The sequence below is a fragment of the Oxyura jamaicensis genome, chromosome 3 (assembly GCF_011077185.1).
Source record: "Oxyura jamaicensis isolate SHBP4307 breed ruddy duck chromosome 3, BPBGC_Ojam_1.0, whole genome shotgun sequence".
Lineage (NCBI taxonomy): Eukaryota > Metazoa > Chordata > Aves > Anseriformes > Anatidae > Oxyura > Oxyura jamaicensis.
The window spans coordinates 63,265,576-63,283,089 of NC_048895.1; the positions used below are offsets into that span (position 1 = coordinate 63,265,576).

Below are 17,514 nucleotides of genomic sequence, written 5' to 3' on the forward strand. Positions count from 1 at the left end.
TGATCAACTACAAATATTTATTGAGTTCTTTAAATAATGTGTATTTCAGCTTCATTTTTCCCAAGTTAATTAAAAAAAAAATAAAAAATGTTTATCATCAGGAATATGGATATAAGTAATTTAAGCACACTTTAGAAAGTGTTTACTGAGAAGCATGTTTACATCTATCTTCTACAAGCTTCCAGCTAAGAATTATTATATATGCTCAATCAGTACAAAGAAACATAACATGCAAGCTAACTGGCTGATTACAGACTGTAACATTTCAAATGGCAATCAGCAAGAACAGGCAGCCCATCAGTCAGCTCAAAACCAAGACTCACTAAGAATATGCAACAAACTATTCTGAACGGCAAACTTGAAGAAGCTGAATTATTCATCAACAATTTGTGGTAAATAAGGAAATTTTTATGAATTATCTGCTCAGAAAAGTTTTACAGTACTGCAGGCTGAAAGAAAATATTTAAATAACATGCATTTGCTGTTTAACAGAAACAAAAGTAAAATGGATGTTTAATAATAATATTTCAGAGGTACTAGAAAATTTGATCAATCAACGTGCCAGATAGTCTCATAGGGTAACAAAGTGCAATTTCTTATTAGAGAAACAAAAAAAAGACACCTGAATCTGAAAAATAAGAAAACAGCATAGAATGATTTTTAGTTGCTTAGGATGCTCTGTTGTCATGTCCTTCTACTCAAGGGATATATTACAATGTATATGAGCCAATAATTCTAGCACGTTTGAATAATAGATTTCTATGACCTAACAGTATTATTTAAACTGTTTTTGGCAATTCTCCACGGATTTGGTGTTGGATTTTTTTCTTTTCTTAGTAATAAGGAATACATTCAAAAAAGGGCTCACATACAAAATTGGAACAGGGTTTTCAAATTTAAAAACAACTTATTTGCAAGGTTTAAACAGGGTTAATAAAACTTCAGGTTGATCTATTTCCATTATTTCATCATGTCTGGAAAAATGTATTTACAGCTTTCAGTCAATGTTTCAAATCTATCAGCAAGCAACTGCTTTGTTGTTGGTGGTGGTGGTTTTTAAATCATATGCAGAAAAACAAGCATTAAGATAATATAAATGCCATGAGTTACAGAAGTCTAGCCTAGCAGCAGTTATGTGATTGTGTGCAATGGATGGGTAGAACTACATTTTATTTGGCTGTTACTGGAATGTGAATCTTCAGAATTAATTTCTCTATGGGCTTCATACGTGCTCAAGTAAAACTAGAGCAAAAACACACAAAGTAGTATAGAGGTACACTTTCAAAAAGATTTAGGAATTTTGGAAAAAAAAAAAAAAAAAAAAAAAAAAAAAGAATTTGCTTTCCTCTTAATCACTAACCTCCTGTGATGTTTCTGGTATTGGATCTCCACAGTTAACAAGGTGGGGAGAATCTTGCTTCTTGCATGATGAAAATATGAGAATCACCTTCCACCCCAATTTAATCTTTAATTACAAATTTCTGAAGCACAAGTTGATTGTGTCTTATCAGCCCAATGTTACATTGAAACTATTAGTGGGGAAGGGGAAAAGAATTAAAAACTCTGGTGGAAAACAAAACAAAACAACAACAGCAACAAATAAATAAATAAATTTGATACAGGAATTCAGTAACATTCACATGCCTGCTGACCCACTTACATGCTGAACAACTCTCATAGAAAATGTTTTAATTCATTGCTTTACATCCTCAAGAATGTTCTCCTCTAACAGTTCATGTCTCTGGTGTAGATTAGTTATGGACCTTTCATGCTGATGAGGTAATCGCCTAAATGTACTATACACCATGGGATATCCTCCTCCTCTGTTTCATGTTCTGACATTGTTAAAGGTTAGCAGTGTTTCATCTGATGCTAGACACTGTTTAAATCAGAAATTACAAGAACAGACCATTATTTATTTATTTATTTAGGGGGGGAATAGTTCAAGAAACCTAGGTGAAAAAGAATTGCAAGTATATCTTCTAATTAAAAGTACAGTTATAGTTTTACTTAAAATTTGATATTAACCTGTAAAGTTTTATTTCCAATACAGTGATTGGTAACACATTGGTACTGATATAGTAAGATGAGATCCACAGTATAACTACTAAAAAATTTACTCGCAGAAAAAGTAGAGTTCACATCAAACAGCTAGAACATAAAAATAATTTATGTTGAATGCAAAAATTACTGCTTTAAACACATGACTTTTATTAAAAGTATACTTCCTGTGTAACAGAGGCACGTAAAAATTAAATTAACTCAGAAATAAAGATATTTTGTTACACAAATTATGTCTCAAACATAGCCCACATTTCTTTTCAAGGGGGACGCAGACAGGAATTTAACTTACTAAGCTCTGAAAATATTATACACAAGCTTTTTAACAACATTGTAATTTTACATGGACTTTGCAAGAAAAAGCGTGAAAAACCTTTGTATTTCAAACATGTTCCTTTACTATTTAGGGTATTTTGCCTGGTTTCACAATAATTTCAAGTCATTTTTTAACAAACTGATATCGTTACAATTTTTACAATTCTAATTGTCATATAACTTTAAACATTCAGCTTCTAATTTTTAGAAGTTTTTCTCAAAAAAACTCAACACATTAATCAGAGAAAAATATAAAGAACAAGAAATGAAATGTTTTTCAATCAACAATTAACTCAGTAAAGAAAAAAAAAAAAAGCAAATAAATTGTTTTGGTTCATGTGTTCATGTCTATGGTAGATCTGACGCTTTTTTTTTTTTTTTTTTTTTTTTTTTTTTTTTTTGCTAACAAGGAGAAAGAACTTTTTTGAGAGAAACAAAAGATTTCTACAACCTCTAAGAAAAAGCAGCAGCATTGCTAACAAAGGTTCACCTTGTCAATTGTTTCCCAAAGCACTAAGTATGCTAAGGAACGTGGAGAATTTGCTTCACTATTTTCACTAGTAAAGCATGTCACCCATTGGTACTATTGCTTACATTCCAGCATTGCTTATGTTCCTCTGCAATACTGCAAGGGGGAAAATTAAAAATTTGCATTAAAAACAACCAGCACACAATGTCTTTTAAATTGTGTCCTCAGGCATCCCCTTCTCTCCCCTCCCCTTTTTTCTTCTTGCCTTCCTTCCCCTCTTCTCTTTTTAAGTTAGGGGTTGGGAAGAGAGTAGTAGATGATACTGGGTTGAAATTATGCTTAGTCTTCAAAATTAAAATATGGGCATGTTATGGAAACTGGAAGACTTTTCTGGGACATGAGTAGTAATTGGATTTTCATGCTTGAATGAAGGAAGAAGATATCAAATACTTAGAAAAAAAAAAAATAAATATCTATCAGGCCCTATAGTTAGAAAAAAAAAAAAAAAAACAACCAAAACCAAACCAAACAAACAAACAAACAAGAAACACAACACACACACAAATTTAAAAGATCTAACAAATCACCTCTATTTCACTTAAGAAAACTTGTATCACTTAAGAAAACTTTGATATTTTAAATTTATGGCTTATTCAGAGAATAAAACATAGCTCCAAGTCGTCTAAGTTTCACATGGAACTTTTTACAATGGATAGTATCTATGGTTTCTAAATTAAAAAATAAATACAAATTTCTTAAAAGTTGTATATATTCCAGTATGTTCAGAAAAGGTCTTCAGAGATCAGAACTGCAAACATTTTAAAATACAGATAGCAAGATAAAAAAATACATTATTGGTAAATCACCAAATTTCTAAGACATCATTTTAAATATATGTGGCCTTCTGCTCCGTTGAGAACTTAACAAAAATAAAATAAAATAAAAAATTAGAAGAGTTTTCCTTAGAATAATGAAGTATCTATCTTATCCCAACCTCCTCCCTTGTGAGTGGAAGTGGGCAAGCAAGAAGTAGGAAAAAACATGTTAGCAGAAATATCCAAGGCACAATTCAGGTCAACACACGGATGTTTGTTTTGGAGAAGTTCATTGTAATTAAGCACCCTTTCTACCCAAATAAAGATGATTTGGAAAGGTGTTTTCTTTCTATTTCCAGGAAAACCTTACAAAAGACGCTAGGTTCATGAAAAGGAATGCCAAAGGAAAACTGCTGTGCTTTCATTCGTCCTGTGTTTTTAATATTACCTATTCTTCCAACTCTTGGTTATAACTGCATTGCCAGATAGCTGTTTAGCAAATAAGAAAAATACTACATAAGGCATTGGTCGTGAGAATTATAACAATAAATTTCATTGTGTTTGTAGGTACAAAATTACAGCATAAGTAATGCTTTCTTAAGCCAGTAAACTATTCCTTGCTTTGTTGAAACTAAACTTCAAAAGTTGCAGTCAACAAAATGCCATTAAACACTAGCTCCTATATTCACTACCTAATGTTTGTGTCTATGCCCCGTATGTATAGAAATATTAAAGTGAACAGGACACAGCTTTCTTTTTCAGAAAGATTGTGTTAGGGCTACTAGTTCCTGTGTTTGGTTCCTCCCTGTACACTTACGTTTTTGGGGGACATTTTGTATTTGGATTTTACTCAAAATTTAGGATAAGTAAAGCAAACAAAATAAAATATACTAATGTCAATAAAAACACAGAAAAGCTGCAGGTAAGAAAAAGTTTAAAAAAAAAAAAAAAAGAAAAAGAAAAAAAAAAAAAGGTAGAAAATTCTCCAGGTTAGACCTACTGCAGAATTATGTGGAAAGGCACCAAGGTCTTTCCAGTACTGATGTCCAAACGAATTCCCCCAGGGTGTTATGGATACAGCAACGAATCTCCCAAGACCCGGATATTTGCCCAGAGCAGCTCCTTACACAGCACACCATATCTAGCAGGAGAGCACACACCTCAGGGCTACGACAGGCGTGACGAGGGGAAGTCACACACTTTAAAGCTTTCTCCTGTGAAGGTATCTTCCAGAACCAAAATAATTTTGGATCATTTATTTGCAGAGCATTACATATATTTAAAATTATACTAGTGATAGGGTTAAGACTTTTTTTTTTTTTTCATATTTGGAACAATTCCTAGCCAACTGTTCCATCTCTCTTTCTCATTTTATAAACTTCAGTCAAAGAGAGGAAAAGAAAGCTACACCTGGCTGTTGATGGCTCCTTTAAAGCTGTTTCCTTAAATTCTCTTGAACTCAGTATACATTTCAAAGCCAACAGACTGCTGAAGGATTCTTGTACTAACTACAGTACCTATTCATCAAGTTAACCATCTTTGGAACAACCTATTGCTCATCACTAGTATTCAAACATTTAAATTATAAATGCATTTTTGCCCAAATTACTATAAATAATGTGAATATGTCTTCAAATAAAATTGATAGCTATTTTATTCACTTGGCATTTTTAAATGTTGTAGCTGCCCTAAAATAACATATCATTATGTTCTCCAGTCTTATCAAGAAAAGGAAAACAAAGAAAATCAAAGTGAATTTCTGAAAATCATTTATTTTTTATGTAGTCATATATTTTTCAAAATTTTATTCATTATGGAGGAGTTTGTTAAAAGCACGCAAGATGAATTTCTTTTGTCCACTTCTGATCTGAATTTTCAATGTTTATTCAAATGATTTTGTGGAAAAACCTTCACAAAAAGGCAACAGGAAAAGTATTGTCAAAATTAATTACCATGTGGAACTCCAATGACAATTTAGGAAGATAACTAAGTTTTTCTGGGATATGGGTTAAGCTGAAGTTAAGGTTGAACAGACATAGCATTAACTTTATTGGAAAAAGTTGTAGAAGAGCACTGTTACTTAGACTACATGCAGAACACTGGCACCCTTCCCCAAACCGAAACCCTTTAAATTTGGAGAACATGGAAACCCACAAGTAAGCTTCAACCTGAAAAAATAAACTAAGAAAAAACAAATACTGGAAGATAGAAAGTGCAGTTAATATTGGCCAAGCAATTGGTTTCTGTGCCATGTGCCACCTTTCCTTTTTCCCTAACAGCTCCCCTCTCTTTTTTTTAAGTTAGGGTCTTTAATTTTTAGTTGCTCTGCAGCCTTCAGAAATTGGTAAAATTTAAACAGTTCATAGATTTTGGAAACAGCATTGTACACATAATTTTCTCTGAAGAGTAAAAAACGAATAAAGAATGTAGGTGTGTTTAAATAATCCATCATCAGTACGTGAACTTCAGCTTTTACCCTGAGTACCCTCAAACAGCTGGGACTAAAGGCTTCCTTGTAGTAATGTTTCAGTTTAGCTTATGCAATAGAATTTTAAAAACTGGTTTACACATCATGTAAATGTTTTCCTTGACCTGGTTTATTTATAAAACTTGCTCAAATCTCACAAAAACTGATTTCAGTTACATAACCTAATCTGTTAGTTAAACTGATGAAGTTAAACAAATTAAAAATACACATTAGGCTGTCAACTTTAAAGATTAGTACAAATACAGTTAGACCAATTTAAACCTGATATAAGGAGTTAAATGTGGCTAATCCAGCTGTATTCCTTATTACATTTATTTCTAAGTGTTTCCCCTTTACGATTTTTTTTATTCAGGATCTGTTCAATTGCCAAGATATGTATCTTTCTGTGCCTTCTGAACACTTACAACACAAAATATGAGTCTGTTCCTGCAGCAGTTGAAAGAGCTTGGCCTATGCAGTGCTAGGAGACTAAGAGCAGGCCATTCCTGTAGGAAGTGCCCTTGGTTTCCTTTAACCACTGCAATCACAGCAGCACTTACCCTGTAGTAAGGCTGTTGTCTACAGTTCTTTTGTGAACCAGATGTAATTTTAAGAATGTCTTGGTGGCCTTACCTGTATTTTTCTACACTCTGCCTATTTTCCATCCACTGAAATCATTCCGGCAGGAAAGACCCTCTCAGTAAGAAACCTGATCTTACAGGTATCGAATGACCTGAAGAGGTCTTTCAGCAGTTTGCTCAGGATAACATTAATATCCCAGACCACAGCAGAATATTATGTACCAAAACCTGTGTGAATTTGATGAGTGTGGACTGCAAAGAAAACGTCATACCCTCACCATTGTTAACCAAATAGCAAACGAATGAATTCCAACTGACCAAATATGCAGAACTGAGGGCTGTCAGGTGAAAAGGCTCCTTGTTGTCTTCCTCAAAATTACAATTTTGTATTTAGCGCAACAAAAATGATGGCAGGATCTTTTCACACTGGATCTAAAACTACTCAGTCTGAAAGTCTGAAACAGTCCGAAGAACTTAAACTTGACATAAAGTTTACAGCTGTGGAAAAAGGGGGGTTTGTTTTACTGTAATCTGCATTTTTACATGAAATACCAGTCACACCTTCTAAATATATACTTATAATCATGTCACCTCAAAAAACTATGTATTTAGTAGTTATGATGGCCTATCATTAGTTGTTCTAAACTGATAAAAGGCTAATAGAAAGCTAAGTGAATCAGCAACTCAACCAATATTAGCTGTATGTTTAAATTTAAGGTTGCTATATGTATAATGTCCTGTAAATACCTGCATTAAACTGCCCATAAAACATGCCAGCTTCTAAAATGAAGAGACCATAGACCTACCTGTAACTGAGTCAGAAACGATCTAATGCTGCAACATTGAGCTTCGAGAATAATCTTCAAGATCCATTGAAGCCTCATATGTATTTTACCCTCTCAGTACAAATCACCCTTTTCTGAAGTTAAATAATTTTTATTTATTTAATTAATTTTAATTGCCCTGCATGTGTCAGCAGGGCAGGATTGGTAGTCTTAAAAAAATAAATTTGGAAGCATCATAAACATATATTTTTAAATAAGGATAAACAATATTTTATCTTAATGGGATTTCTCTTCCTTGCAGTAGCAAGGAAGAGAAAGACAATTTTCGCTCTATCCCCACCTTATGGCTAGAAAATGAATTTTCCTATTACAGTACACATTTCTGTCTTGGGTTTTTGTACCCTTCATTGTATCTTTATAGTCAGAGAATACTTACTATTTGTATTTTGCAACTTAATATTCTTTGCAACCACACACTCCTCTGTTTATAAGAGCAATGGTGGTCCAAGGCATGTGTGCTCTCCAGCACCTGTGATGATTTCCTGAATCAAAACAGCAGACGATGTTCCAACATAAGTTTGTATTCAAATGGCAAGGTAATTATTTGGGCCCTACTCCACAAAAGTATAGAGGCTCATATATTGCTGTTGATTCCATTAAGAGTTAAACAGCTAGATCTTAGTCTGAAGAAGAGGTTGCTCAGGGGAGACCTCATTGCTCTCTTCAACTACCTGAAAGGAAGCTGGAGGTTGGCCTCTTCTTGCAGGTAACTAGCAACAGGACAAGAGAGAACGGCCTCAAGTTGCACTAGGGAGGTTGAAGGTTGAGGTTGGAAATCAGGAGAAATTTCTTCTCAGAAAGAATAGTCAGGCATTGGAATGGGTTGCCCAGGGAGGTGGTGGAGTCACCGTCCCTGGGGGTGTTTAAGGAAAGGCTGGATGTGGTGCTTAGGGACATGGTTTAGTGGGTGACATTGTTGGTAGGGGGATGATCGAACCAGATGACCTCTGAGGTATTTTCAAACCGTAATGATTTTATGATCTGTCTACAGATCTAACCTTTGCTGATGTACCATTCATGATACCCATACTTCTATATTCTGTAGTTTAAACCTAATATTCAGGTGACTTACATACTGTGGTACTGCCTCATTCACTTGCAAATAAGTCCACTGGCTAAGGGAGCTACATTAGCTAGTTGGCAACATGAAATACAAAACACAGGCCACCAGAACTTCTGCCAAATTCTTCCCTTGCTTCATTTTATCTTCTCCCTCTTATGTCAAGTGTCGCAGTAACAGTGTGAGAAACAATGTGAAATTGAAGAACACTGGGAAAGCTGTAAAGAGAACAAGAATAAGAAAACTACCTGCTTAATTTTAAGCTCTTCTACCCTGCTTTCCTGAGGAAATGACTCACAATTGTACCAAGTGTCTGTTATTTATCTCCTTCCCAAAATACCTTGAATCCTACCTTTGAAACCAAAGAAAATTCAATAGCGAAGTCTCGAACACTGAACTTCTCACAGAAATTTCATCACTCCTGAAAACCATTGACTAGAAGGAACCCTAATAATATATTAACATAGCTCTTCGCTTTTTCCTCCCGAAGGCAGAGAAACCCCACAGGAACTCAAATAAGTACACACAGAGCCCAATGTCATTGGGCCTTCTACCAAAAATCCAGTTAAAAGAGACACTTTCTAAAACTACGTTTTAATGCTTTGTAATTAACCACCTGAGATTTGCTAACCCAAAATATATATTACCTAACTATATCTCCCTAGGTTATAGTAAGTAGAAGTGTCTGGGGGTATTCAGACAATGCTGTAAGGAGATTTTATTCTAAAATGAAGGATACACATGAAGGTGTAGAGAAATGCTGCCAAATACGAATACAATTAGCCTTATAGGGAATATTCAAGAACCACCTACTAGGAAGACATAATAGGCTTAAGGTTAAGCAGTCAGAAATATACACTACATCAACCGCCTTAATTTTCAGTGAGAATTTAAGAGATAAACATGAATACCTGCTGAGGTATATGTCTCCTGAATTCCTGCCTGCTTCAGAGTACTACAAATCTAGTTTTGACACAAACTTCTCAGGACTTGTAGAAAAGAATACCTCTCCCACAACAAAAAGAATCATAGCCATGAAGAGAGACCAAAAACAACCTAAAATATTTAAAAAAACACACATGGATGACTAGTTTCAGGTCGTCTCCCCTCCCTGGTGGCAGCTAATCATCCATCTACTACTTGAGAATGAGAACATTAGACTAAGCCCGAGAGGATCTTTCTCCTATGCAAATCAAAAAAGAAGTTAAAGTCAAATGAAAACAAGTTCCAAAAGAAGCAAGACAGCACTCAGACATCTGTCCAATGAGGAAAGGTATGTGGTTATATAAGACTGTTGTAAGAAAATACTTCAGGGAAAAAAATAACTGAAAACAGTTCTAAGAAAATCTAGTGTTTCAAAAAACTTAAGTTGCGGAGAGTAATTAAAAAGTAAAATATAAATACTTAATCAGATCTCTCATTCCTGAGAACATACTTCAGATCATTAAGTCCAAATATCCTCTACATGTGTATGTTTTCAGCTTTCTTTGTGGATTCCAAGGGAGTAAAAGAAAAAGCAGAAAAAGGAATCGTCAACCTTCATAAGCAGACTGAACTAAGCCGCACAAGTTAAGTAACGCAGAATACACATCCTTCCTTTCTGCATACCGTAAAAGGACTTTTCTTGGGTTGTACAGGATTTTAAAAAGGGCATGGACATGATACAAAATTTGAAGTTCTGGCATTGTTACAAATTCTTTAGACTACAAAAAACTTATGAAATACGTATTTTTGCTAGGTTTCTAGAATATACTCTGTAATATGTAAGACAAACTACTCAATGCATAACATTGCAAAAAAATCTTTATTTGGAAAATAGCTCACTGTGCATATTATCTACAAAACAGTATTATCAGCTCAAACAGCAAGATTCAACTATATTTATAAAAAGATTAACTAAGCAAAGTGTTCAGAAACTGTTTTAAAATATCAAATCAAGAATAGCATATGGATTTTAATTTAAAAATATATTTTTATATAATGCACATTTCCAGACTTCTGACAAGTTAGGATGACATTTAAAAGCGGGAAGGTAGTAGTTCAGCATTCATGTCAACTTATCTTCACTGGGTTGTACAGGGTCTAACTTCAAAAACATCAGCTGTGCCTGATATTCCCCTTACCCGCCCCCCTAACATGCATCTGTCCACAGCAACTGAATCAAAGACCAATTTGTCTCACATAGCACATCAAAAAATAGGCCAGCTTTAACATTTCAAAGCATGATTTCTAAATACAAAATGTATTCTTCCTGCAGAATCCAGAAGCATTAACCTACAATTTAAAGTCATTTAAAAATATTAATACATTTATAAATAAAACAAAGCCAAGGTACTTTACTAGCTTCTAGAGCAGTTATTTTGAAAGCCAAGATTTTGTTTAGCTAATAAAATCTGCTTTGAATTGCATAACCTATAATGGAATTAGTGAAACCTGCATTTTTATTACTGCTCCCATTACAAAGTTTTACACTTCTGATTAAAAGTTACACACTGTACCTGAAGAGTGAGTATGATACAGGCATTCTTCCATTATTATGGAAGAAATAAGCTACAAAAAAGGTCTTAAATGACAATTTGCTATCAAGTACAGGTGACATTTTAAAATTATGCATGAAGCGTGTGAACACATTACACTGTGTGTGCACATAATTTATTTTCTTCTTAAAAGAAGCAGCAAGATATTCAGAGTCAGGAGACAGACATTAGTAAAACTAAGAACTTCAAGAAGCACAAAGCTGACTCACAGGATCTCAAAAGTCAGTAAAAACAACACAGAGAAACATGCTTGCAAATTCCATTGCTGTTTTCTAGCCTCTGCTTCTCTTTAAAATAACCTGCAAAAAGAAAAAAGTATATTTATCACTGCTTTTATACTGTATGTTAGATATTACAATCCAGGCAGCACTACAAAGTTCCAAAACACTAGGATACTCAGGTCAATTGCTCATTGCGCCACACAATCTGTTTCAAACAGTGGAGTGACCAACAGTAGTAGTCATAAGAAAAGGATAGGAATAAAGCAAAGGCATACAGAAATATGCCATATCAGAAAACATTAAAAGAACACTCATAACCAAGAACTTTGTAAAATAAAACTTTTTTTAAAAAAAAAAAATTGACTGTCAAGAAGTGGTAATAGCGCTCTCAGGCCCTCAGCAGATTCCTTGAAGCTCTTATCCCATTAGACATAGACAAAAAGAAATAACTAAGACTTGCAATTACACAGCTACTATGCTCAGTTTTTGTTTACAATGCCTTGCTTCTTTCTATATCAAGAGTGCCCAGACCCTTGGAAGGACATTTTTTGGTTTGGAGTTTAAGTTGAAAAATGAAATTCAAAGCTCAAGTGGGACCATTTAAGTGTTAACATTATTAAAATAAAGGCAGTTTTTCCTTTCTTCTCATCTTAAGAAAAAAGAAATGGAGCAAAAAAATGTTCAAATAACTTTAAGATTACAGTTAAAAAGAAATTACAAATGCATAAGATTCCAACTGTAACATTAACTTGGCTACCCTACGCATCCTGTATATATTTCTGTTACTATAGTAATAGAAACTATCAAACTAAACATTTTGCCAGAAGAAAAAAAGACTGAAGATAAACAGAAGCCACAGGACCAAAATATCAGATACCACTGCGTTTTACTCTTCCAATTTACACAGCAGTATTAGGGTTGAACAGATAAGCCAGCACATTAGAGAGATCAAATTCCTTCATGAAACAGAGGTAAACTGTCATAACCCACCAAGTGAAATGAGCTGCAACAATCTGCTTATGACTGCTTTCAGACTAAGGTAAGAACTGAAGGTGCAAATATGATATAGGAACTATTCCTCACTTGCTCCATAAAACTTCTTTTATGTTACTGCAGTTAAGATATCCTATCAAGGAAGCAAGTTGTCATCGGAGGTAAGAATACTCCAACTTGGGAACTTGCTCCTATTTCCTGCCTGTCAGAGTCCAGACTCCTCTTCCCCATCCCAAAGCCATGACACTGAATGGCAAAACAAATTTTAGTTTTGCTAGTCACAGGTGTTCATAGGCAGATGTAAACTCCTACTACCCATTCAAATCGGACATGCTCACCAAAGCAGCAGGGAGCTCTAGGACCACACACTCCTATAAGACAGAGTACTTAACTCATTGCCAGTGCCATGCTAGTCACAGCCACAGTTTTCAGCCCACGGTTGTGTGCTGGGAGACTACTGCATTGACAAACCCACATATTGAACTATGAATTCAAACATGGAATAACCAAGTAAAAATAAGACTATATTTAACAGGGCAAGGAAAATGAATTTGATGCCTTGGTAACATTTTTGCAAGTTTTAGATTGTAAGTGAAAACATCAACTATCTAGTTACTAACTAGTATGAAAACATACTAATTATCACAGAAAAATTTGTATATGCTCTCATAATACATTTTGCATTGAACAGATGAGAAAAATACTAAAAATGCTTTATTACCTTTGCTGCAGCTATAGTATGCTCAGGTTTAATTGTTTTACTTTTGTTCTCAAAAGCATTTGTCCTGGCTTCTTCTGCTAGCCGATGGAGAAACATTAAGAAGTTCAAATGTACCTTTAAAAGAAGAAAAATAAAATCAGGGAGAATTCAGACTGCTCATGCACTGTTTTGTTAGAGATTCATGCACTGTTTTGTTGGAGATTCATGCACTGTTTGAGACAGAGGATTCCCATATTATACTGCTTCCAAATTCCTGAAGGGTGTTCTTAGGAAGACTGTTTCACTTGGGTCAAATCCTAATAGATGCCCATGACATTCCATACTGCAAATCTCTTGTAAATACAGTTTATTACACTTAAATTTTAAGTGTGCCGAAGAAGTGATCATACAGACATCTAACAGAAATAAAACTTGATTTACATTACATTTTATTATAAAAGAAAAAAAAGCCTGCTAAACAAAAGTATCAAGCAGAGAATAAGAATCCTTTTTTCTTACTAGCAGATACAATCATCTTTCAGTGACTGAAACAGTCAGACTGTTAACAAACAGCAAATTCATCCCTGCCTTATCACCAAATGGGCCATAGACAAGTTCAAGGACTCCTGCCCTTTTCCAGGGCAAAGGAGCATTGACATTAATTTCTCTAGCACAAGAAACTCCCCACTGTCAGGAGCTTCCTTTCTTTTTTTTCCCAGCTCATCACTTACTTAACCTTCCTACATGAAAAGAACTGGTAGGTCAGTATGTTGGTTCAATACAAGATCCTGCTCTGTTCCATATAGGAGTGACAAGAATTTCAGCAGCCAAAAAACTGCTACAACTCATACCAAGAACTGCCATCAAAAACACCCCTATGTAGTAACAAACCTACAGTACAAATCCCTAGTGTTATACAGTCATTATGTCAGGTATTTTAATACTTCAACCTGAAAATTGGAAACTGCACATTTTGTAAATTAAGCCTTCAAACAATATTAACTTTGCTACATGAAGCATATCAAATACTTCTTCAATCAAGAGCTCAAGAATATTATTGAAACATGAAAATTTTATTTATACAAATTAGGTGGTATATTTGTTTTGCCATCATAACTTTCTAGACTGTAGATCAGATAACAAGGAAAGTTACAATTTAGAATTTATGGGAAACAGCTTGGCAGGGTGCTCGCAGCAGGAGCGATCTGCAAGCATTTCAGCGTTCATATGACAAAATTCAATTCCTTTTAAAACTGCTGAACTAAAGGAATGTCACTGTGCAATATATTCATCTATATTTTTGTATCTGAAAGCACCTACTACACAAAAAGCAGATGCTCTTGCAGAAATTAAGAATGGGTTAAAACCTGCTTTGATATTTTGCTAAGTAAACCTGCATGAGGAAGCTGTAACTGAAGAAAATCTGCAGGGGCACTGAGATAGTATTAAACACTATACTTCTCATTATTAGACTTATCAACATAAAGCCTAAACTACTTCTGGGAACAAACTGGAGGAGGATACCAAGGGGGAACAAAAGCTTGCCTTACTTTCATGTCCTCCTGCTGAGACACCTAAATGCAAAGTTGTTCATTTTAAAACTGCCTTTAAAAAATACATCTTCTTAGACTCATTGCACCTATGTTTCCCTACTTTCAGAGGGAATTACTCTGTGTTGAGAACCTTCCCCAGACTCCTATAAACTTAAAAGAAACCGTCAGATGACTAAAGTCAGAAAATTCTACAAGAGAGCATGTTAATAAGTATTTCAGATTATTCAACATTTATATAGCCTCCATTTAAGGACATAGAGAAAGGCTAATGAAGAGCATATTACTGGAATAGCATCAATGTGACAGCTACTGACAAGTACGTAAGTGATGCCACACCTGTTTAAAGCCACTGCTCCACTACATATTAGATTAATGTCCCTCAGCATATGACTTCAAAAGTTTTGAACTGCTCATAAAAAAAAAAATAATCTTACACAACAGTATATTTATTTTCCATAACAGAAAGGTTGGAAAGTTTTAAGAATTTAAGAAAAACATTTAGCACTGCTTGCAGGTCAACTTCCACACACCTGTTGGGCAGGACTCATGAACAATAGGGGCAAGCATTTTGTTTTGCTGCCACATTAGTAATTTATTAGATAAATAACTTGCCTTAAATTAGATATCTACGTCTACTCGTTAGATTCTATGCCCATAACAAAAACAAATTGATCATTCATACTTCAAGCGTGTTCTGCAATATAAACGCAAACCTGCACTTCTAGCATGAAACAAGCAGCCAAGTGCTTTCCTTCCGTAATTTCAAGCTAGAACAGAGCTCGCACAGCTCTTACATCTCAGACAATCAGGAGGGCAGGAGTAGGAAACACCCAAACCTCAAAACTAAAATCTTTTACCTATTTTCAAGAAGGTACGTTATTGATTTCTCAGCACATTAGACAAACCTCTGCACTACTCTTCTCTCTTCACTCAAAAATATTGTTATATTCCTTCAATAAAACAGATTATTGAGAAATTTCTAAGCTATGCTGTGTACAGAGAAGGATGTTAACGCGTAGAAAATAGGTCCTATCAAAGCTTCAAAGCATAGAAAGAGATTTGAGGAAGAGAACCTGAAAGAGGAAAGAAGAGATTCAATTCAGATATTTAACAAAAATGTTTGTATTCTTATGATTGATCTTTCAAACTTGTTAGGAGCAATCATTGAAGATGACATTGGCCTACTGAAGAGTTAAGAAAAAAGTAAGTAACCAGATTATGTCATAAAACAGGCAGGTACACCACCTCGCTGGACTTCGTACCACAACGCATTCAAACAAAGCCTGAATCATTGAGGAAAATACCCCTGAAAATGAAACAGCTGACTCTCTCATTTCCATGCAGAAGACAAACAGCCTGTTCAAAATGCATATGGTTTAGTCTTGTTAAAAGAACTAATATATAAATTTCCAAAGTATGCAGATGAATCACTTACAAAATTTGTAGGGAATGTGTAGGAGAGAAGCTAAAGCTTTGCTGGAGAAAGGCTGGAAAAAACCTCTCATAACTTGTTGCTTTAATACATCAGCTGAACTCCCCCCACATTCCCCACCCAAAAAAAGATCAACACTGATGGAGTTTTGCTTATTTATTCATAGAAATGGAGAATGAAAGAGCTCCTGGTTGAAGATCTTGCACAATCAGCATCCCTGAACATTCCTGTTCAGTAAAAGGTAAAACAAAAAGAAACCAAGCCTCCTAACATTTAAAGGCCATTTGATTTGACATCACCAGAGAGAGTCTAAGCTTCCATCACACTACTAAAATTTGTTCTGATCTCATCCTTTGTATTGAGTACTTCCATAGCCATATTTTAAGCTAGACCAGACTGATGTTGTTTATTAGTTTCAATCAATTCAATTGACCGATTGCCTTTGCAGCCCACTGAACACTACTGCCAGGATGAGGCAGAGATAGGAACCAGTGGCCAAGGTTTGGGGGGGGGGGAGGGGGGGGCGGCCGCCCATCCCACTTACCCCTTTTCAGGCAGCCATGCTTCCTTGTAACCAAGTTAATATGACCATGGAAACACAGACCAAGTTTTTACTAACAACTATAACCAATTATTAATGACTGTGCAAGTTTGATTAGTTCCTACTGCATCCCAATGATTAAGCTTTGAGCGGGTCTCAGCATGAATGGAGAGCAGCCAGGTCTTTAGTCCATAAAATACTCCACAGATAGCAAAAGTGGAGGAAGAGATCCTTCTTTTTATGAGACAAGTTAGAAAAACATGTACCATTTGCATTCAAATGTAAATGCTGTCATGTAGTTACCACCTTTATTTAGCGCTGCAGATCTAGATGCCAACCTCCAAATCACACAGGTATACGAGATGCATTACAGCCCTGAGAATCACATGCTTCGGAAAACGAGACCACATCACAGCCACACCAGTTAAGCCAACTAAGCCACTTTACTTCTCCCCCCCACTGGACGCCAGGCTCCCTTGGAGCAGTCGGGCCACTTTTGAGCCCCACAACCCCCTTTCCGTGACCAGCCCCCGGCCGCGGGTCAGAAGGAGCCCACCTTGCCGCCCGCGGTGTCACCGCAAGGCTCCGTTACCCGCCGCCTTCACGGCAGGCCCTTCTCACCCACGACCAAGGAACCCACAGGAGGCCGCCCCCCCCCGCCGTTCCCGACGACCCGGTGCCGCCCTCACCAGCAGGTCTCCGCTGGCGGCCAGGCGCAGCTGGGGCTTGTGGCTCCTCAGGAGGCCGCGCAGGGTGCCGCGGGGCGCGCCGCGCCTCATGCCTCCCGCCCGGCCCGGCCCGGCCCCGGTTCGAACCCGCCGCCCCGGCGCAGGCGCGCGCCCGCCGTGACGCACTTCCCAACGGCCCGGCGCGGCGCCGCCCCCCCGCCGCCGTTAAACCGGCGCCCGCGCGTTGCCATGGCGA

At 36.1% G+C, this 17,514-nt stretch overlaps 1 protein-coding gene across 1 annotated transcript; it reads right to left on the reverse strand.

Annotated features, from left to right (window-relative positions):
• Positions 1-10,398: 10,398 nt before the first annotated feature.
• Positions 10,399-17,447, reverse strand: CENPW (centromere protein W). Its single transcript, XM_035322564.1, has 3 exons — positions 17,280-17,447; positions 13,086-13,199; positions 10,399-11,449 (listed from the first exon to the last, which is right to left on the reverse strand). The coding sequence occupies exons 1-3, from the start codon at positions 17,367-17,369 to the stop codon at positions 11,423-11,425; spliced, it is 231 nt and encodes a 76-aa protein (XP_035178455.1). The 5' UTR covers positions 17,370-17,447; the 3' UTR covers positions 10,399-11,422.
• Positions 17,448-17,514: the final 67 nt, after the last annotated feature.

Excerpts from the sequence above, each read along its gene's own strand:
- CENPW (XM_035322564.1), bottom strand. The coding sequence starts at position 17,369 with ATGAGGCGCGGCGCGCCCCGCGGCACCCTGCGCGGCCTCCTGAGGAGC. Across the intron at positions 13,200-17,279 it reads CCGCCAGCGGAGACCTGCTG|GTACATTTGAACTTCTTAAT; the intron begins GTGAGGGCGGCA and ends CTTCTTTTAAAG. Across the intron at positions 11,450-13,085 it reads ATACTATAGCTGCAGCAAAG|GTTATTTTAAAGAGAAGCAG; the intron begins GTAATAAAGCAT and ends TTCTTTTTGCAG.